At 40.0% G+C, this 23,015-nt stretch overlaps 1 protein-coding gene and 1 non-coding gene across 2 annotated transcripts; both read right to left on the bottom strand.

Moving 5' to 3' along the window:
• Positions 1–1,728: 1,728 nt before the first annotated feature.
• rp1l1a (rp1 like 1a) lies at positions 1,729–20,543 on the bottom strand. The gene is made up of 4 exons (XM_018725270.1): positions 20,316–20,543; positions 11,926–12,574; positions 9,653–9,830; positions 1,729–9,289 (listed from the first exon to the last, which is right to left on the bottom strand). Exons 2-4 carry the CDS (start codon positions 12,553–12,555, stop codon positions 1,731–1,733), a joined length of 8,367 nt encoding a protein of 2,788 aa, XP_018580786.1. The 5' UTR covers positions 12,556–12,574; positions 20,316–20,543; the 3' UTR covers positions 1,729–1,730.
• A 1,109-nt stretch (positions 20,544–21,652) lies between these two features.
• Positions 21,653–21,735, bottom strand: trnal-cag (transfer RNA leucine (anticodon CAG)). The gene has a single exon. It is a non-coding gene; the product is annotated as a tRNA-Leu (tRNA).
• Positions 21,736–23,015: the final 1,280 nt, after the last annotated feature.

The raw sequence follows: 23,015 nt of genomic DNA, 5'->3' as shown, positions 1-23,015 counted from the left end.
ACGCCAGTCCGTCGCAAGGCACCCCTAGCGGGACTCGAACCCCAGACCCACCGGAGAGCAGGACCCGGTCCAACCCACTGCGCCACCGCACCCCCCTTCCAGAGGATAATAAGAATGGCAAAATGTTTATTTGCAGCTTAAGAATGTGTAAAGATGCTTGAACTTGGCATATAGATATGCCTTAGAATTTATGCATTTAGACCATGTGTTTTATAAGATTTTCCATTCCTTTTGCCAAAGGTACTGTACTTCGACTGCAAACAATTACTGGTTATGTTTGAGTATTTATATCTAAATATTGGAATATTTGGGGTGAATGCATTCTTTTTGCATTTCAGCAAGTCAACAGTAATTGATTGTCATGGCAAATGCTTTCTCCTTTTCCAACCTTTGGTTGTTTTGTCAATGAAACTAAAGTATAGGCTTATCTGATGAAACATAAATGAGAAAATATAGCCATTGAAATAATTTCTAAACAAAAGCTCATTTGAAATACTTTATTTCATAAAGAATAAAATTACATTAATGCATAATTTATAATTACATCATGTTAAATGACCGGTTCATTCTTGCCATGTGCCTTGCGTGGCTACAAGTAGCCACAAGTCAAGTATGAGTTGTACAGCAGGTAGAGGGGATTTTGAGAAGATGCAGGAAAAATGTTAAAGAAGAAACATTTCATTTTTCACTGGCTTAGGGTTTTATCAAAGCGCATTATTTATTCCATATACAGGGGATACTTCATTTAATTACAGCTGAATAATGCCAGCACAAACTAGTTGGTAATACCAAGTCCTCACATAACTTGTATATTAATCATAAAGGACAAATTTTTCCAGCATCATTTAACTTTGAGCTAACTGTACTGGTGTGAATGGAAAAAAAAGTAATTGATTTTAATAACCGGTTAAAGTTTTCTTTTAAAAGTTGTGATTTAATGGGTCCAGAAGCTAAAGTGTTGGCAACATTAGTGAAAAACCATTACACAGAACATTAGTGTTTTGGATTAAGTTACGTTTCAAAAAGATTCCTTAATGACATTTGACCAACTGGTGTATTTGGTAGAGAAATAATTATATTCAAAATACAAATTAGACATATTACATTTTGTCAGACGTGAAAACCATTTCCGGTAATATATGAGGAAAGAAAAATGTAGTTTATGAATTATTTATTTTACTTTATATAAGGTACCATATGTAAACAGTTTATTTTATATGTAGAAGTAATCTACATTGATCTATTTCCCTGAGACTGCCAGTTCCAAAATAAAATATATGACGTTTCGTATCATGTATTAATTCATGACTGAATCCTTCATTAAAATCACATTTTATTTAATGAAGAAAAACACTCATGCTACTCATTTTGTAATTTGTACAATACAGTATGGCTAAGGCTTATACTTTAGAATATGTATTTGTCCAATGACTGTATTTCAGAATATTTTTGTAGATAAATTTGCAACGGAGTACACATTTTTGTTAAAAATAAATTATACATAAATTTTCTTTAGCTTCCAGGTAATATATATAATACCCTATTTCAAAATATACAAGAAAAGCACCTCTTTTTTTCTCAGAGCAGCTCAACTTTTTATACACCTTATATGTGATTCCACCTGTGAAACCAACTTATGATTGTTACACTGCACAGTAACAATGATTAAATAATAAAGTGCTTAATGTAGTATGATTTGTAGAGACAACTAAAACTCCTACACTGGGACCTCATTTTAAGCCACTGTCCTTATGCCTTCTTGATTTTATGATTTTTGCTGATGGTTTTTTCTTTGAAATGATTGCTGGTTTCTCTGCAGTCCCGCTTGTTGATAGAATGTTGTGCTTGCTAGCCTTTGGAGGAAGGCTTAGGCTATCTGTTTCTTCTTCTTGCGTTGGTGAAAATGAACCTTCATGTGGACTTTCTGTGTCTTTGAGCTTTTTCTCTTGGTCCAGTGCAGTCTCCATTGATCCTGGCTGTGACTCAATAGAGGACTTGGTTATCTGCTTAATCGGTTTAGTTCTCCATTCCTCATCTTCTAGGTCTTCCAGTTCATCAGAACCTATCTGATCTTTCTCAGTTGTCAATGCTTCAACACCACATATCTCTGATTTATCCTCTGTTGAGCCAGCAGTACTCATAGGTTTGACCACATCTTGTTTGTCCACTTCTGTTACTTCTATACTGTCTCCACTTACATCACTCTCATGCTGTTTCTCAACGCCACTGGCACCTGAGTCTTCAACATTTGTCTCAGCTGCATCCTCTTTTGCATCTTTATCAGAATTCTCTGTTTCCTGTTCTTTACCAGTGTCAGTGTTCTCATCCAGCCCTCCATTGTTTGCATCTTCTTCTACTGCAGTATCTGTGTCATTCTCTGTGACTGCAGCAATTTCCTCGACATCATCTTGCTCACCTTCTCCTTCTGCTTTATCTGAACCATCCTCTTGCTCCTCTTGGCTAAGTTTGCAAGAAGGATTAAAGGTTGTCTTTTCTTCATGTGGTTTTCCATTTTCCTTTTCTGCTTCTTCCTCAACATTTGAGCCCTCTAAAGATTTTGCACCATCTTCAGATTCTGCATCTCCAGTTGTCTCACAAGCTTCTGACGAGACCTCTTCAGGAATTTCATCACCCAATTTTTCATCTTGTCTAGCAGAATCACTTTCTTCAGCTTTTTCCTTTCCATCTGCATTATCTTTGTCTCCTTCAGCTTCTTCAGTTGTTTCCAGGTCCTCTGTTACACTGCCTTCTTCAACTGCATCATCATCTGCAGTTTGATCACGTTCACTTTCACATGCTGCTTCAGTAACTTCTGCAAGTTCATCTTTATCACTTTGGTCATTGTCATTATCTGCATTTTCTTCCGTCACTTCTTCAGGTGCATCATTATCCACAAGAGCATCATTAATTTCTGCTCCATTACCCTCATCATTTTCTTGAATAGCTTCAATTTCCTCTATTCCTTCAGCATCATCTTCTCTAACTGCTTCAGTATCTCGTGCATTTTCCTCAGGTATTTCTTCACTGCTACCGACTTCATTTTCAGTACCGCTTTCACCCTCTTCAACTACATCAAGTGCCTCACTTTCCTTGACCGGTCCAGCAGTTTCCTCAACATCCTCTCCTGCTGTATCTTCCACTTTTTCAGAAAAACATTCTTGACTTCCTTCCAGCTGTTCTGTAGAAACATCTTCCACTACTGCATCAAGAGCATAATCCACTTCAGCTTTCTCAGATTCAGGGTTTTGGTCATCATCCTCCTCCCTGTCAGCTTGTTCTTCTGCCTCAAAGCTCTCCTCTTTAGGTGCCACTGGATTGCCCTTTTCTTCTACATTTCCCTCATCCTGTGCTTCCTCCTCAAGGACTTTGAAATATTCATTTTTGTCTTGGTCTCCTTCTACTTCAGCTGTAGTATGTTCCACTTCCGTTGTTGTCTCTGTTTTGGCAGTTGTAGCAGGATCCTTTTTCATTTGGAGAATTTTCCTGAGATCAAAATCCGTCATTACAGGAGCAGCGGTTACAAGTGTCTTGCGTTCCACAAGTCGGGATGCCATTTTCTTTTTCATGCAGGCGTCACATGGGCAGTATTCATCTTCACTGCGTTGGTCACTGAAATCAGTGCCAGTGGCGGTATAATTTTCATCACTTCTCTGCAGGGATTCTTTTATTGATTTGTTGCGCATAACTTTCAGTCGTCGACGTCGCTGCTCAGTTTGCACAGTAGACTCCCTTGACAAGGCCTTTATGGGTGGTCTTGGTTCTTTTCCCGCTCGACTCCGGATTTTTTGCAGTTCTCTGTTAATACTTGATTGTATCCTTTTGCGAACTTCATCTCTTAGTTCATTTATCATCGTGTCCAGCATCTCACTGTCATCCAAATCCCACCGCATCTTAAATTCTGTCATTGCATTTACATAATGTGTCATAAATTGCTTCTCAAGTTTTTTCAGTAAGTTCAGCACCCATACAGGATCTGGATCTTGTGAAGTCTTTCTAGTCAACTTGATCTTTTCTTCAGTTTGATGGGTTCTGGAACTGGCATCCTCCTGTAAATCAGTTTCTGTTTCATCTGGAGATTTTAAAGTATTACTTCCATTCCCGGAACTCTTGTTTGATGAAGATGGTGTTTCAGTCATTTCCTTTAGACTTCCATCACTCCTGACCGTTTCATTTGAATCGGGGCCTTCTTCTCCCTTTTGTTTTTCTTCTTCATTCCCTATTTCCTCACTCAAAGGACTGCCTTGCACTCGACTGGCTATGTCTGGAGTTGCTGTTTCAGATAATACAGGATGTTCTTCTCCATTCAAAATTAATTTGGGTGAAGAAGAAGAGCAATTTTCTTTATCCCCATTCTGTTCAGTTTCATTCTGGAATAGATGTTGTACATCCTGGTCTGCAAGTGGAGTAACTGTGGTTTGCACCAGTTTTATTTTCTTTGTCTGATCCACACCACCATTGTCACTGCTCTTTCCAGAGCCTGCAGAACCACTGCTTACATCGACACCAGAGGAGGACTTGGGATCCTCTACTGATCGATGAGTCTTAAATTTATTACTCTGGCTACTTTCAGATGGGTCACATAGCCACAGTGACTGTAGAATGTTCATTAACTCATTATATCTGGCATCTCTTGCTGTGACACTGGAAGGATCTGAATCTATCAGCTGGAGGTTTGCAAGGCAATCTAGAAGTCCTTTTGCTGAAGTACTGAGTTTTCTTCCATATACAGGGGATACTTCAGGTAGACTGTTGCATCTGTCAAATTTTGGACTTAACAGAACCTTCATAACCTGCACTGAAGACTGACAGCTTCTTGGTAAGGCATCTCTGCTGGGACATTTAGTTGTTTTTTCAGGGGTTGGTTGTTTTGTCTCAGCAGGTTGCTCAAAGCAGGACTTCTCGTTTTGTCCCTCTTTGTCTTCATTTTCCTCTTCATTGACTGTGTCTGGTTCAACCACCCCATCAACTAATTTCACTGACTCTTCTTGGAAGGGTTCCTCAACTTTTTCAGAAACATCCTTTTGTATTTCTGGTCCATCAGGATGCTCATCTAAATCTTCTCCCATTTCATACATGGGACTATCTGCTGGAATTTTTTTCAGCCATTCATGCACAACCTCTGTTGGAGATGTATTTGGTAAGCTAGAAGGCACAATCTCTAACATTTCTTCATCTTCTCTTCTATGCCAAGATGAACTGCTACTTTTTCTATGTCTACATTTGGTACCAGAGTCACTCTTCTCGTCACTTACAGCTTTATGGGTGTCAAGGACAACATTACGTGTTTGGCTAGAGATATTTCGTTTGTATTCTCCCGTTTCTGGTTTAACTTTGTTAAGCCTTTCCCTCAGAAGGTCAGCTGCAGAGAGTGAGTGAGACAGATCACTATCATGTGAATTACCAAGATGTACTACAGGCCGTTTATTTTTTTTAGGCATCTCTTTCGGGGGGCTGGGATTAAGAACATTCTGTGAAAAATCAGATGTAGCATCTGAATTTGGCCTTTGTTCTTTCATTTCTGCACCTTTTTTAGATGCCTTCATAGATGTGTTTACAGCGCCCTCATGATCATCTTCACTTTCAGAGTTTATCTTGTCTCCTTTAACTTGCAGAGATGATGAAACTCTAGATGCATTACTTTTTGGTCTGCCTTCCATGTCAGTGTCTGTGTTATCTCTGGCTTTTGATCTGCCAAGTGTAGACCGCGCTGAGGCACTTGATACTGGCCTTGAAGTAGAAAATGAAATGGCATCCCCAGCAGTGGTTTTACTTTTACTGTACTGCGAAGGACTTTTGGAATGGTTGCTAGAAGGTTTCTTATTGTCACTTTCTAAAGCCTTTACCTTTTTGATTACAGTGTCAGATTTACTGATACATTGTTCTTCTGAATCACTGAAACCTGTGCTGGTGGATTGCAAACCCCTAGAGGAGGACTCACTGCAATTCTTGTTTTTTTTTGATCTTTTAGTGCAACTAGATTTCACACTTGCTACCTCAGCCTCATTGTCAAATATTGCCTCTGAAGCATTTAAAGAAGGACTAATTACTTGCTTAGAAGAGTACCGGTCACTATTTTTGCACTTCTCTGAAGTTTTGCTTCTGAGAGGTAGTATGCTCTTTGGACTTTCTTCAGTGTCCTCTGCACATTGTTCCATCTCTTTTCCATCTGCAGGCTCTGGTGTTAGTGAATTTGGTGTAGTCAGCACAGACTTGTTGCTACGGACACTCTTGGACTTGGTGGATTGTGATGCGGCATGTGCAATTCTTTCATCGGCACCATTTGTTGCTGATGCCAGAGTTGGAGGTCTGTCAGAAGGAGAACAATCAACTCCAGCATTTCTTCTTGTTTTTAAAGATTGAGTGGATCTATCCGATGCTGGACTTGTCGCTCGTTCAACAGCTTGGTTTATGCATTTATGAGACTTTCTGGACCTCCTAGAAACTTTGGAATTACCAGATAAAGAACTGCTGACCCTACCCTCACTCTCTTCTGTCTCAGTGTGATCATCACCACCACATATCTTTGGTGGTAATGGTGTTCCTGGAGTTGAGGCTCTGTCTGAGGTGCCGTAGACGTTGTCCTTTGATAACTTTGACTTCCGAGACGTTTTTGTGCTGACAGACAGATTACTTGGTGCTCTCTCTTCACCATCATCTACAGTTGCTGCATTTTCCGGACTAGTAGGAACTTCTAAAACACTTGAACCTGGTATTGCAGTACATTCTGGCTTGTTGGATGATCTTGATCTTTCAGAAGTAATACTGCTTTGGGACATTGCACTGTTTACCCTCTCCTCTGTTACCCTTGTGTTCACTGCTTTTTCTGATGAACTGCAATTAGATTTTTTTGATGTCCTGGACTTGGCAGAAGCACTCGTTTTCGCTGACGTTGCACTAAGCGCCCTTTCTGCCATTTCTTCTCGTATTGCCTCTGTTTCCTCTTCACAAACATTATCTGAGGCAACAGAAACAGGGGAATTTGTCTTTTCTGATACATTGCATTTTTTGGACATTTGTGATTTTGATGAAGTATTTGTTCTTGCAGACATGGCACTGGATGCTCTTTTTTCTATGTCTTCATCTTCTCCATTCACTTTTTTATCAGTAAGGCCATCAGACTTATCTGACTTTGGACTTATACCTCTCACAGATGCATTACAATTGGATTTTCTTGATTTTGTAGAAACATTTGTTTTAGATGACATCGCACTGGGCGTTCTTTGTTCTGTCTCTACTACTTCCTGTTCATTTTCACTATGTTTGTTTTCAGATTTTCTGGATTTTTTAGATTGTGTAGAAGCATTACTCTTCGCTGATAATGCACTAGCTGATCTCTTTTCTGGTTTCTCATTTGCTTCATTAACATTTTCTGATGTATAAGACTCCTCAGATGGTGTAGAAGTGTTTGTTATACCTGATGAAGCAATTTCTTTTCTCTCTTCAGCTACGTCACCATCATCTTGTCCATTGATATTCTCAGATTTGACTGAAACTGGAGATGCAGACATTAAACTATCTTCCATTTCGTCTGCTTCTTCTTCTTCTAACTGTAGCTTGGGTGTGCTACAGTTAGATTTGTCAGATTTCACAATTGATCTTGAGCCTGCCTCAGGCAGATCACTGGGATTCTGAGATTCTCTTGACCTAAGTCTGGTTGCTCTATCTGACCCACCACAACGTGGGCATACATTTGACTTCCCTGGACTTCCTGAGTTTTCTGTAGCTGTAAACATTGTGCTATTAACTCTGTCCTCTACATCTTGTATATTTGTTCCACCTGTATCTTGACCAGGAGGCAAATGTGAATTCACTGATCCTGGTTTAGCTGTTAAGGATTCAGTATTAGGAAACTGATTAGATAATCTTGATGCTTTGCTAGACTGTGACAAGGTGCTGGCTGCTCTTGAACCATTCTCCTCAGCTCCCTCTTTCAAATTTCCTGAGACAACTGAAACAGTATCTAATACTCCATCCTGAGGCTTGTAATAATTTCTGGATCTTGAGGAATCATTGGAAACAGCAGATGCAGCACTGTCCGCCCTTTCACTGTTTTTTGTTCCTAAGCCTTCATCCTGATCTGCAAGAACCTCTGGTGTGGGAGATGAAGACTTGCTTTTATGTTTTAATTTTGCTGAAAGAGTGGCGTGTACAGAGGTCTTACTTGGGGGTCTGGGACATAAATGGTTTATAGAAGAGACTGATTTATGTGTAGTAGCAGAACAGCATGATGCAACACTTCTGGCACACTCACAGTCTTCAGGGTTGTCACTCTGAGACCACAAAGATGCTCTTGATACACTTGGTGGAAGGTCATCATCATCATCATCATCATCCTCCCTGAGTGCCTCCAAGACCTTGGAGGAGTTGCTAATTGCAGATACAGGTCTCTCCTCTGAGACCTGTGTTATTTTAACACTAACCTGATCTTTCTGTGAGCACCTAGAGGCAAGAGAAGCAACACTGTTAGACCTGGTTTCAACATTTTCTGGGCTTTCACATTTTTCTTCAGTCGATGCTCTGCTCCCACATTTTGCAGACGATGCACAGATCTCACCGCGGCTGCAGCAACGGCTAATAGTACAGTATTCCACTCTTGTATCTCCACCCTCAACAGTCTGTTGATAGCAAGTTGCTTTTTGGACCACACGCTCCGTGTATTCCTCACTTGACTGAGACATGGTATGCATGCTGTCTACAGAAGCCTTTTTGCATACAATTTTTTGAGACGATGCACTTGAACTGGATGAATTAATATTTCTCACTGGTCCCGAGTCCCCATGCAATGGGTTTTTCCAGATATCATACTCATGGCAGTGGTTACAGCAGCAATGACAATGTGTTTCTTCGAAATGTCTGGGTTGCTGTTTATTTTTAAAGGCCGCATCAGTGTCACACGGAGCATTGAATTCTGGGTCTGAAACACTTTCAGATTTAACATGCTGCAGATAACGGGTGTCTTCCTTCCCCAAAGAGCTGTCATTGACAGTTCCAATAGACTTTCTAATCTCAGTGGACCACTGAAGTGTCTCATCGTTAAGGAGACGGAAACGAACTTTCATCTCTACAGAAAGGCTCCCATCTTTGTTAACAAGCACTCTTTTTTCAATGTCGTCATTCATCAGATTTTCCTTTGCATGTGGACAGGTTCCAAAACAGCCAGTGTTGCCTGGAGTCACATTCAGTCCATTGGCATATGATTTCTCTGATGACAGGGAAAATCGAGTTGACCTATTGCTGGAATCCGATCTTGGGTGGATGATGCTTTTCTTTGTTTCAAGTCCGAAATTGACTGTTGGTACCATGTAAAGAAATAATAAAAGAAGCCTTGATAAGGCAAGCTGTCCCCATGAACTAAAAATGTGAACACATACATCACAGCATGGTATACTGCTTTGATTATTACCCTTAAGTAGCAAATTAAAATCTGGTTTATATTGACCTGTGTTTTTAATAATAGAAATGCATTATTTCAATTAATCACCTCAACTGATAAATGTTAACTGATAAACCTGTCTTATAAATGATATTATCAATTTGCTCCAAGTAATCAAGACAATAAATGCCTTTATGAAGTAAGTCTGACCAATAAGGAATTGAATTTTAAGATGCTTTAAGATGAACACATTTTAATCTTAATATTGTAAAAGCCTACCATTTTTCTTGCTGTCATGGCTCTCACTGCAGACAGAGGACCTAGACCTGGAAGTCAGTCCTGGGAGCTTTTCATCTGAGCCATTCCTCATGCTCTCTACCTGGAGCGGACGGAAGGGTTCACGGCCCACACACACCAGTACATTGGGGCACTGCATGAGGCTCTGGATGCTGTCAATCTGGAATAGACATGTCCGTTATGTCAAGTTATTGTTTAGGCAACCTCTCTTAAATAATCTAATCTTCAAAAATTATTACAATCTGTAGCATATGGTAGTCACAACTATTAGTGAAACAATTGTGTTTTATAGCAGAAACACATGGAAAAGTACTTATCAGAGAAAGAATAGCCTTGAAACAGCTATTTCTGTTATTCTTTACTTTAACCTAGCTTTATCCTTGTCTACAAATACACCTGTAAAGAAGTTATTCATGTCTTTTATCCAAAGGGTTCTCCAGCATCAACCCATTTATTCAATGTGGTATTTTATTTTGAGCATAATGACTTGTTCAATGATACTATAGAATTTGCATGGAATGGGGCCAGAACCAGAAACCTTCATGTTATAAGACCATTTATTTAACCACTATCCACTTCCTCCTGTATGAAAGCCACATTGGGAGGAAGGTAAAACAGCAAGGTTCACCAATGCAGCATCAAGTTTCACTCTTGATTCAGTAGCAGACAGGAAAGCTCAAGTCTTAACGTGACCCACTTGACAAGGACAAGAGTAGATTTCTGATCTTGGATTACTCATTAGGTAACTCAGTGTGGTAACCATTCCTGAATTTCAGTGCAAGATAATCTTTTATCTTTAACACTAAGGGTGGGAAACTTTTCCTCTCAAATGTCAGTCAGCATTTCAGAGTTAAACATTTTAACAGCTCAGGAACGTACCACCACTACCACAGCATAGACTGGACAAAAGTTTGCTGATTGTGAATTAACTATTAAGTAGATATGAATTTAAAAGAAAAAGACAGGAGATGATGTGTGATATTGCACTTACTGTTATTGCTGGAACATAGCCAAACACATTTTGCTGATGCTGGAGCAAAGCCCATTTCACAGAACAAAAACTTTAATAGCTAATCTAAAGTAACCGATATAAAATGTTGCAACAAAAAAGCATGTTATTCCACATGTAAAATAGTGTTAAAAAAGCACCAGCTTTGTAATTTCACTATTTCTACAAAATACATGACTGAGAAGTTTAAATAGTGCTACATAACAGGAAAAAATATAATCTATGGTATGGTACAATTACCTAACTTTTCAAAAAAATTACATCCTTCAGATCATGACTAATTAAGAAATAGGCTTAATATGTCTGAGCTTCAAAAAACCAACAAAAGGGACTTCTTAATGTAACATCCTCCCACACAGTGAAGAAATTGATTAGAAAGTAATTACACTGCTGCGCAGTCACAGTAAGCAGAGTTCTTTTACTATCAAGCATGGAGTATTTTAAGGAAACAGTGTGCAAACATTTATTTTACACACTAAGTGAATGATTCTCTTCTTTAAAAAAAAGAACACAAACAAATCTTAAGTCTGCCTCTTGAAGCACAATGTACCAACTCAAGAAAAGCAAATATAACTCTTCTTTATTCAATGGGCTCCTGGCTGCATGCCGAGAATAGAGAGCTCTTTGCTATATTCCACCTGCAGCCCTATATGTGTCTAGCTGACCGTAAGTAACATCCTGTCTTGAACAAACAACCAAAAATGGGTACCATCTCTAACTTATTGCTATATTCACAAAGGAAGTATCTGCTGATATCCCATTATTCCTGTGTGTGCACTTTTCCCAATGGCCATGCTGCAGTTTATAAAAATAAGCCAATAAACCAAGTTTAAACTTTTTATATTCAGTCCAGAGGTACTGCTACTTGATTTTTTCTACTCAATCATTTTAGATCTCCTCTGTGATAAATGTTTTGTAAATTGTAGTAGTATGACCAAACAGCATTTCAGATAGCAAACTTAAGTCCATAGTATCTGATATGCATAACACTGAAAACAATTCTGGCAAGACAAAAGTGTTGTTAACCCCTTGATTTTAAGCAAAAAGCTCACCAATGACTTGTCACACAATATGATAAAAATTAGCAAAGCTATAACCTCAGCATAAGTTACTGAGGTGTTAAAACTGATGAAATGGTCGATTTTGTTTACGCAAACACTTCATACAATTTAGAAGAGAAATAGAATTACATGTGTGACTTGAAGGTTTAGGGGAAACTGACATGCATCTACGGAAGGAGTCTCACCTTGCGGCCCTCTAATGTGTACAGCTTTCTTATGTGGCACTGCATGAGCTCTGAGACCTCCTCCATGAAGACCCTGAGGCTGCGGGCAGTCCTTCTACTCAGAATAATAGACCTCCGCACTGCAGGATCGTTGTTCTTGACCAACACAATCCGCTTAGGGTGTCGAGGGTAACGGTGACTCGAGTGGGCGGTGGGTGCTTCCTCCGGCCGCGAAGGCTTTCTGCGGATGTTGTGCAAGTGACGGTGGTGCCAAACAGTAGGCCTCTTCCCGGCCGCCTCAATGTTGATGGGCTTCACATGGCGACGATCCGAACAGAGGTAGCATCCTCCGTCCTCCAGCTGCTCCAGGTGGCTAATGCTGTGGATGCCCCGAGGTGTGGTAATGGTGCGCACCCCAAAAGGAAGCGGTACCCTCTGGGAAAGGTCATCCAGCAGAGCGTCGAAAGATTTGAAGCTGCGCTTGTGGATGGCCATCCTGACACCGCCAAACTGGTCGTCCCCGCTCTTGAAGAAGGTGACTCTCTTTGCTGGTACAGCCCCTGTCACATCGGAGGAGGAGCGGGTGTGCTGGGATGTGTCATTTTTAAAGTGGGCGATGGGATCCGGGTTGCCCGCCTGAGCCGTATGCATTCTTCAGACTCACTCGGCCCTGGGGGAGTGAAGGTCACAATTAACCTCATCAGCCACCAATCCGAAAGGCATAAATATTCAGTGAAGGAAATGAAGATAAAAATTATAAAGTGCAAGATTTTGCATTTCTGTGAATCTTTGTAGCAGGTTCCAGAAATTTAAAAACGTTTTTACCGCTGCTATCTTTCTCGAGTAAACCTTAGCGTTTCCTCTGGCTGAGTTTACCTTCGTGAGAACTAGAAGACAAAAGCGACACTTATCTACACCCACTTGAATCTCTGCGTGATGAAAAGCTGTTGCTAAGCCTGTTACTAAGGAGACGAAGGCTCTTTACCGGGATGTTGGGCGCCACTGTCGAGAATGTGTCTACTCTCAGTGTTCTGCTTTATAGCTTTTGTTGACAGCATTCATTTAGTTAAGGTTATGCTTTGCTGTTTTGTCATACAAAAATTTAAAATATTTTCAGAACTATTCTTGTTTAAAATTAATCTAAATTTGATTTGAATGGATGCAATCTTTTCCACTTGTATCACATTACTGCATTTTGTAATTGTGAAAATCAGTTATTTAATGTTTAGCAGTGTAAGATTATTTAACATGTGCAATATATGGAAACTATCTGTAAAATAACTGTAAAACTAACTAAAATGTAAGGGCAAAAAATCATGGAGATACACAGGCAATGTATTCATCATTAAGCTCAACAACAGGAACACACAGTAAGTAGAGAGACAGCAAGGTAACAAAGACACACAGCTTAAGATTTCTAAAGCTGCAGATTAGCATAAATACACAAGTTTACTCAAAATATCCTAAGCATTTGACCTAAACTGGATAAAATCATTAATCATTAATAGCTTCCACATTTTAAGAAAGTATCTGCTGTTGAGAAACAGGAAGGAGACAAACTAAATGCCAGATGCATTTCACAAAGAGAAGGCCGCAGCCCTTCTCCTGACTGACAATTATACACTGTTGTTATATGTAAATTGTAAAAGTTCAAGAGTTATTAACACTGGAATTATTAACTCACATCCAGTTATTCTTTAAGTAAATGTGTTGACAGCTTTTGATTGATTTTCTGCCATATTTCTGCATGAATTTTCAGAAGCCGTCTAAATTATTTTGGCTGGATAAATAAGTAGGGTTACAGATTAAGTGCAATAATTAGCCTGCATTAAAAACAGACAATGGAACCAGCTGCAAAGAAATTCAACAGTTATGTCCAATAGTCCCTTAGATAACTGTACTGAGCATTTGTTTTAATTAAGTCAATGTAGAGTTTGAACCTTATGAAGCATGCAACACTGTCAATAGAGAATATGATTAATTTCAAACAAAAAGCAACAAGAAGCCCTACATTAAAGAACAGAAAGCCAAAACATTTACAGGTTCTTATTAACACAGAATAAATACTGATTGTATGTAAAACGTTACATTAAAACTTAATAATATTATTAATTAAGATAATAGTCTGCATGTTAGCATATTTTTAAATATCTGAATTACTTGAAAAGCTAGAACAAACTCATTAACATTGCCTAACAATATACAACTTACCAATACAATATAACAATATAGAATATAACAATATGCATGTATTATCTACAGAGTTTCTAATACAGGTAAAAAGCAAAATGAAAGATTTAGTTACAATTTATTCATTTTACCAAAACACACCTAAAGGGCTTATAAGACATAAAAGGTTTTCTAGTAGTCAGACTCCATGATGTCGATACTATTCCCAACACTATCGATTCACTATAGGCTTGCAGGCCTTGTATGACATATTACAATATTTTTCTTTGCACACCTTAACAACTGCAACCTACAGCGTTTTATTATTACTCTAATTGTTATTATTATCTGAACTTTTCTTGTGAGCAAATATTCACCCTCAATCTGCAGAAAGCATCGATATGTATAGGTTTTACCCTAGCTTCCATTCGATACATTACATCAGAAGTACTCACTCTGTGAGAAGACATGGTCTTATTTGATGAGAATGACCCAAGAAGAATGTATACTTGTTTAAAACAAATCAACTGACAGACCAACAATTGCAACCGCAACCTATGTAGTATATATACTCCAAATGAGACCAAAGCGTCAAAGACTATGAGCAGGCAACTGGAGGTTCAAGAGCGCTCCTTCTAAAGGTATCGGCACTAATCAGGACCTTTGTAGGCTAAGGATAGCACAAAAAGCCTCTTTAATCACCATGAGATTTCACTGAAACCTGGGGGGGGGCACAAGATGCGCGACGGTAACTCCAGGTTGCGGTGCAAAACCTAAAACACTGACATTCAGGTTGAGCTAATGAGATGCAGCTAGTGCAGAACATGTTTTCAGAACTTCAATCACATTATTTCTTGAAGCCAAATGAATACAATTAAAATAATTAATTATTCCATCTGGTAGAGTTCTGAGAAGCTCGGGCTTTAAATATATAGCTTACAGCGTCGTCCGCAGGCTAATTTGAAGGATTAAAACTGCTAAACTGAGGCTTGCACAAAGTTACTGTATATGTCTAAGAGTCACACTTTGATTTATAAAACAACAGCAAGTTCATCTCAAATGCAAGCCATGCCTTCATAAAAGAACTTTATAAAAGTAGAAGCTATTAGGACTTTTTGTTTTCACTTTAAAGGAAACTGTTTCCGTAAAACTACGAAAAGAACCCTTATCTGAAACACTGCTTCCTCAGTGATTTTCAATACTCCTTTATAACGTACAGTAACTGTATGCATTCCTATATGATTTGATGTGAAATGAAACAAATGTATTGACAGAAAGTATGTTCTTTGCATCATTACGAAGCAAAATGTGATTCGGACTAAATTAATTGAATTAGATTAATTCAGACTGAATTGAGAGCACAATTATTCCTTCATACAGTAACAAACTGCTCTTATTTATCTGGTGTTTGCATCAAAAATCTAGTAGAATAATGAATTATGTATGTGTTCCCCTATACAGGAAGTGGATTAATTGCTCTTTATCTGTCAGGATAAACTGTCTGTTTGCTGTAATCCTTGAAAAGCCTGCACATCCTTTGGAGTCAAATGACCTGGCATCAACTGCATCAGGTGACTTCTCAAAGAAGGTCACATGGGTATGTCAAGGCACTTGCTATGCTGAAGACACAATGTTCTCTCACTCCTGAAAGGCAGTCTAAATTCCTTGCTCAGGCCATCAATAAAGGGCAAAGCAACTCAAGATAGAAACCTAAACTTGGAGGGAGTCCTGCTCTCCTATCCTTGAGCGATGTACTTACCCAGTTAGCGTAACCTGCTATTCTGTGAATAAGTCTGCTCTATCTATGTCTCAGGTTCTATTCTTCCTGACTACTTACTGTTCCTTGTGTCCAGACCCTCATTCTATTTCAGAGCTCCACATTTTGCTTCAGAACTTTAAACTCTATATTATGAGAGCTCAGCAGTATCTTGTCTCCTGGCAATAGTGCTATTGGCAATTATGCTAGTCCACATTAGGATATATTTTGCAAACAGATCCATACATGCATCCATCCATTTTCAAGGCACTTATACTGGTGAGGGTCACGGTAGCAACGGGCCAATCAGAGCGGACCTTAATTCTTTTTCCGTAGAGCCTTCAACTCCACCTGGCAGATTCCTAAACGTTTCCAGTCCAGAAATATAATTTCTGCAGCATGTCCTCAATCTGTCCAAGGTCCACTCCTCCCGTCTGGGCACCCTTGGTACACCTCCCGTGGGAGCGCAACCAGAGCTTTCTAACAAGATGACCGATCCACATTAACTGGCTCTTCTTGATCCGAACGACCAGCAACCGAACCACAAGGGCATCCCTGACCACTGAGCTCTGCACTCTTAGAATTCACAAATTTCAGAATAATTCCAAATTTCCGAGGCTTATTTGTAGTACGTCAAGGTGGGCAAAAACTATTATTACAGAAACATAGCGACACACAATCCATTGTGCATGACATAACATTACTTTAGATGTTGTGCAGAGCTGCTGCGCCTGACATTTTGCACATGCACATCCATGAGCTGTAACTGTGTACCTGGTTCTTGCTTTACAAGAGAAACTGTGGAGCATGTAGGAATGCTCAAGGGAATGGTGATCACTGATATTCAGCCCTATCTTTGACTGATTCAGCTGTGTATGTTTATCTTCTTAAAGCTAGGAGCTTAAAAATACAACAGAAATAGTTGGTATCTTTAGAAAATCCAAGAAATAATGGTGAACAATTAGTCATAGCAGCTTGTCAAAAACCTAACGCACATTATTCAATCAACCTAAATTATTTGATGAATTAAAATCAATAGAAGCCAAAACAAGTTAGGGGATGAAGTGAGACACGACATTATAGCCAGAGGGTGGAATAAGTTTGAATCATTGTCATCTTATTAATGTGTGCGATGCCAGGCCAGGAGTGACACATTGGTAAAAGAGAAAAAAAACACCACCACAGGCAGTTTTAGATGAGTAGGGTAAAGGGCCAGGTGTTTATTCACTGACAGGGCTCCATCTGTGCAGCGTATGGCCTGTAGCTCCTGGAGGGGTTAAATAAGGTCATACATCTAAAAAAAATGAAGCCACTTATTTGAAATGACCTTTTAGAAAACAAATTCATTTCAATTTCATAACACAGGCTTGTAATAATGATAATAAAAGTAAATAATAGGAACAAAATGTGAAATGCTCGTTTAGTCTTTCGTGGGAGACCCTTCTTAGGCTGATAATCAATCACCACACCTTTGGCAAGTAACCAACCTCACTCACCTTTAACAGGTTTCCTGCTGACGTCATAGTTCCAATATAAATATTTACAGGACTTGGCACACTTTGTTGGAAAGCCTGTTCCCTTGCAATTTTTCCTTTCTTTTCTACCTTAAATTAATGATTATCATAAAGTTTGTACTAAAACTCAGGTTACTCATTGTAACAGTACACACACACACATTTTCAGAACCGCTTGTCCCATACGGGGTCACAGGGGAACCAGAGCCTACCCGGCAACACAGGGCATAAGGCCGGAGGGGGAAGGGGACACACCCAGGACGGGACGCCAGTCCGCCGCAAGGCACCCCAAGCGGGATTCGAACCCCAGACCCACTGGAGAGCAGCACCGTGGTCCAACCCACTGCGCCACCGCACCCCCCGTTCATTGTAACAGTATTACTACTTAATTCAGTAGCCAGATGTATTTTGCACATCTTTTTTTAATGTTTACATTTACATGTTTTAAAAATATGATTTGTTATATACCAGTCAATTATACTATCCGAGAAGATACTCAAAAAAACTGTATGCATATATATATACACACACACACACACATTTTCAGAACCGCTTGTCCCTTATGGGGTCACGGGGAACCGGAGCCTACCCGGCAACACAGGGCGTAAGGCCGGAGGGGGAAGGGGACACACCCAGGACGGGACGCCAGTCCGCCGCAAGGCACCCCAAGCGGGACTTGAACCCCAGACCCACCGGAGAGCAGGACTGCGGTCCAACCCACTGCGCCACCGCACCCCCTTATATCCACACACAGACAGTTTATATATTATATATGTGTGTGTGTGTGTGTGTATATATAATATACATACAGTTTTTTAAGTGTCTTGCCAGATAAAATACTGAGTATCTTCCAAAAGCAGACAGCTACAGTTCCAATAACCATCATCATAATATTGCAATGGGGAAAAACGTGGTAACGGTATCACGGAAGGTATGAGAAACTGAATGCCTTACAGTTGGTTTTGACACGCCGCCTAATCAGCCACACTTAGTGGGTAGCTATCGTGCAGATAGATCGAGATTCTGATGATGGAAGTGCTGAGTGAGAACAAAAATGCTTAGTCAACATCACAGTCTCCACCCTTGTCTTGTGAGAAGTAATCTCGCTGTATGAGTGTGTGGGTCCTGCTATAATCAGCTTGGGAGGGGGGCAGGGAGGGAATCGGGTAGGGGGTTTAAACTGTGAGTCATACGCTGTGACAATAAGCGCTGCCTCCTCTCAGACGGAAACTGACAGGCATGAAGTCTGCTGGGGCCTTAAGGTGGGAGTACCTGACAAACAGTCGGCTTGTTCATCGCTCACAAAAGCCATGAGGTACCGCCAAGTACTCTCAAATATTAATAGCACCGAGACACGTTTTTTTTTTTTTCCACAGACTGGACACATTTTCTTTCTGAAAGCAAACATAAACAAGCAGCATTCCATACAATTTCGATTTCATTCCAATCTCTTTTAGTGCAGGAGTGCTGAGGATTCACTTCTGTAAACACAGAATACCAACAGAGAAATGCCATGAGAAACCATTCTAAAATGCTGAAATGGTCAAAATTCAGCCTATTACTGAATATATTAAAATACAGCCAACTACACTCATTTATTTTAAACCAACATGTAAAAAATATAACATCAAGCAGGAAAAACTGATTTTATCATAAGACAAAAGATGACATGTATATGCACAAGCAATTTCTAAGAGAATTCCAAAGAAAACACGAGTCTGTCACCAAAAATCCTTAAATAGACCTGAATGAAATCACTGTCTCCTAAACAAATGCATGAAACATTCCTAAAGCTTCAAAAAAATCATACATAGTCAGATCTCATGGTTGCTGTTAAATCAGCCTAATTCCATATTATGTTTTAAGGTTATAAATAGCTGTTTCTCAACCCAGAAAACCCCACTTTTTAAAACGAGAAACATACATGAAATGGCATCAGCCACCTGTAGGACATCTATTGTTATAGAAAAAATATTGTGGACAGTTGAACAAATCTGCACAGAATCTGTAACAAATTATATACTGTATATGTACAGCAACGGTCAGGTGAATATAACGTAAACATACAGCTTTGCCAAAATGCATATAAACATTACCTAAAAAAACGTCTCAAAAGTCATAGTTTTCAAAGGAGTTTACACTGTTCCAAACACACACATATTGTGTTATAGCCACTATTTATGATGACAAGTCACATTAAACTCTGCTACATTTAATTAAAGCATCACCTGCTTACCTTGGTGACACAAGATGCATTTTCACAGAACTCCAAAACTCCGAAACTGCTCTTCACCTGATATCACCTTCGCTGTGTGGGGCTGCTGTGCAGAAAACCAGGCCGAGCTCAGATTTGCTTCCAGCAGCCCCTCCGATAGTTCCAGAAACGTTTACAGCAAAAACAACAACCAGCTCCGTTACCCATGAAGGTGAGCTTGAGTCGTCGATGTTTCACCGTGTCTCGGTCTTCACCAGGCCTCTTACAGCCCAAAAGCTGCACTGAGGGATGAAGCACCAGTAGCCTTCTCTGTTAGCCTTAGTCACCCAGTTGGCCTAATTATTACCAGAACTGTCCATACGTAGAGAAGGAATGGGATTGATATGAAAGAGGATTACAGTGGCCTGCACCATCTGTAGAAAGAGGACTTAGTTGCTTAAGTTCACGAAAGCTAGAGGACAGCATCTCGGCGTAGAGCACAGCAGGTCTGGCATTTGAGAAATTCCAAATGACGGCAGGTTCAACAAAGTTTTAAAAGTGGTGTGACTTTTTCTTGGATTTTAGTTACCCAACAGTACTTAGTGTGTTCGATTCCAGGACCTGAACTTTACCTGGACATTTTCTGGAATGTTAAAACGTGCGAGAACATGCAAAAGGTACCGGCTCAGTACCTGAAGAAATAATTCCATTTGGCAGCATGACATTCAGTTTTTTTCTTGTTTTTAGAAAGTATCCAACAACTGGATTTCTAGCTTACCTGCAAGTGGTCAATGTCACGGTTAAGGTACTGGGGCCACAAGGCTGCAGGTCCAGCTTTCAGGTGTAGCTGTACTCTTGAGTCCTTTAGTAAAGTACATAACCAGATTTGCTTTAGTAAAACTTTCAATGGGGGTCAAAGTATGCATCTTAATTGGAGTTTTCAAATTTTTCAGTATGTTTACTTTTCAAAATATATGAGCTTCCAGCAGTGTGGAGACAACAGGGAATTTACAAAATGGTTAATACAAGAAAAGGTAGATAAGAATTTTATTAATCCCAAAGGAAACAGCATGAGGTGACAACAACATAGATACAACTTGGTGACAGAAATAACAATGGAATAAATTAACTTCACATTTGCACAATTATACTCAGATTTTGACAGTTATATGAGTGTAAGTAAACAAAAGACAAATAAATAAATGCATGCATGCATACATACGTAAAAGTGGTGCAGACAGCTCAGTAACATTCGGACAACAAAAACTGACAGCTGTTTTTCTTTTAAAAAAAGTGTACATAAATATGCCTGAGATGTTTATGAAAACCCCTCCTCCTCCGGCCTTACGCCCTGAGTTGCCGGGTTAGGCTCCGGTTCCCCGCGACCCCGTATGGGACAAGCGGTTCAGAAAATGTGTGTGTGTTTATGAAAATCCACATTAAAACATTTTACGGGAAAACATTAAGTCACGCATTGCTTAATTTCTCTTTTCTTTCATAGCTTAAAGAATGGGAGAAAAATGGGACATAGCAGGGTTTTGTCTGAAAAGTCTCTCACTGCAGCAACAAAGAGTTGTTCCTTTCAAGGGTGTCTACAATATTTACTCTATTGTAATAAATCCGTGTGAACCTATTTATGTTATGGTCGCTAGTTCAGGAGCACCTGCCCTAAGACTTGATGTTTTCACCAAAAAAAAAGAGAAAAAACTGGAGATCAGGTGAACTGCAATAAAGTAAGGACAGTTATTCAGTTTGTAAATCAGAACTGAGTGGTTATAAAACCGACAGCGGTTGGTAGAGAATTACTTTAGCCAATAAGCACCAGTGAACCTGAGAACCGTATTTAATTGTGAGACTGAAGCAATGGTTTCACAAATGAATAATAATAATATCAACCAAGCAAATGTTATTTTCATTATTATCGCAGATTTGTTTCAGTACATAATATATAATCTGTGTAGAATAAGTAAATATAATTTGGTTGTTGAGATTGATACAAATTTTGCATTTAACTAAACTTTACAGCATGATGTATATTAATTCTTAATGGATTATAGAGGGTTTTGGATTGAAAATAAATGTGAGTAAAAAACAAAAATAAACAAAAAACATATTTGTCAGAAGTGGGATTCGAACCCACGCCTCCAGGGGAGACTGCGACCTGAACGCAGCGCCTTAGACCGCTCGGCCATCCTGACTACTGTTCTCAAATGTTGAAAAAGCTGTCTTTCCGTCTTACTTTGTTAGCGTTAAACAGTAATTTAAAACGCATAAAGCAAAAGCGGTGAAAATATTTATTCCTCCACGTCAGCGCTGCCTAAAAAGCATCGGACTTCCTCATTAGCAGACCCATAGCGAACACAACGGCCTTTCTGAATAAAACGGAAATGCAACAAACAACAAAACGAACATGATGACACCACGCGAACAGTATTATGAGTATACTGAGTATATAACAGGGCATAACTAACCGGCTGGTGTATTTATATTTTTATAAGGCGTTCAGCAAACGCAATGATGCGTTTTAATACAACATAAGGAGCGCAGCCGCCACAACCACCCCACACACGCCTCATTACGGTTAGCGGCTGCAGCTACATGGACCGTTAGAACTGCTCATAACTGCACGCTTCGAAACAATACCACCCTTAATACGGCGTAAAAGTGGAATATAAACACTGACAGAACAAGACGAAAACGCAACAAGTTTACGAGCGCGCTGCCGCTGAGTGCCGGTCACCATTCGGCGGTGTAGCTAACAGCGCGGACTGCCTTCTGGGAAAGGAGAGCCCGCCACTGCAGCACAACTGTTCAGCGGAGCGGAACCGAGCAGAACCTGCTTGCAAGTGTCCTCCTCTACCTGGCTGTGCCTTCCGCCTTGGGGGAAAGAGTGGACCACGTTCGGTCACTTACACTTGAACAGTGCTGTCAGCCAGCAGCAGGGTCTCCATCCCCATCATCTCCACCATTGGAACCCTGTGGAGCACATCCATCGCCCACACCATGGTACTCGTGTCTTACCTACACTTACCAGACCTCAAGTTCCCATAATTACAAAACCCGCAAAAAAGCAAAGTGCACCTGCCATTCATTTTCATTTACGCCTACTACCCCTTCTGAGGCACAGGCCGCCAACAAGGGTCCTCCAAGCGTCTCCGTCCTGTGCCTTTCTCTCCAGCTAACCCCAGGTGTAACTCAGACTCTTGGTGTCAGCCTCCAGGTTTTGGCACCAGGTGTTTTGTGGTCAACTTCTTTTCCTCTCGCCTTGTGGATTTCACTCAAGGGCTTGTCTGGTGGTGTTTGAAGTTGGGAAACAGAGGAGTCTGTCCAGTTGACCTACATCGTCACTTGAGTATTTGCCCTTCTGCTGCAATCTGGTCTGTTTGCTGCCACAGCTGCTAGTTGCTGATGATGGTGTCAGGCCGGTGGATTTGCAGGATCCTTTTCAGGCAGTTGTTGAGGAAAATCTGGAATCTTT

The sequence above is a fragment of the Scleropages formosus genome, chromosome 15, assembly GCF_900964775.1.
Source record: "Scleropages formosus chromosome 15, fSclFor1.1, whole genome shotgun sequence".
NCBI classification, from domain to species: Eukaryota; Metazoa; Chordata; class Actinopteri; order Osteoglossiformes; family Osteoglossidae; genus Scleropages; species Scleropages formosus.
The sequence above is the reverse complement of the archived record's forward strand: the minus strand, read 5'-3'. Positions and strand labels throughout refer to the sequence as shown.

Coding starts and splice junctions, on each gene's coding strand:
- rp1l1a (XM_018725270.1), bottom strand. CDS start 12,555: ATGCATACGGCTCAGGCGGGCAACCCGGATCCCATCGCCCACTTTAAA. Junction 9,831..11,925: donor ACACATTAGAGGGCCGCAAG/GTGAGACTCCTT, acceptor TGTCTATTCCAG/ATTGACAGCATCCAGAGCCT. Junction 9,290..9,652: donor CCATGACAGCAAGAAAAATG/GTAGGCTTTTAC, acceptor TGGTACCAACAG/TCAATTTCGGACTTGAAACA.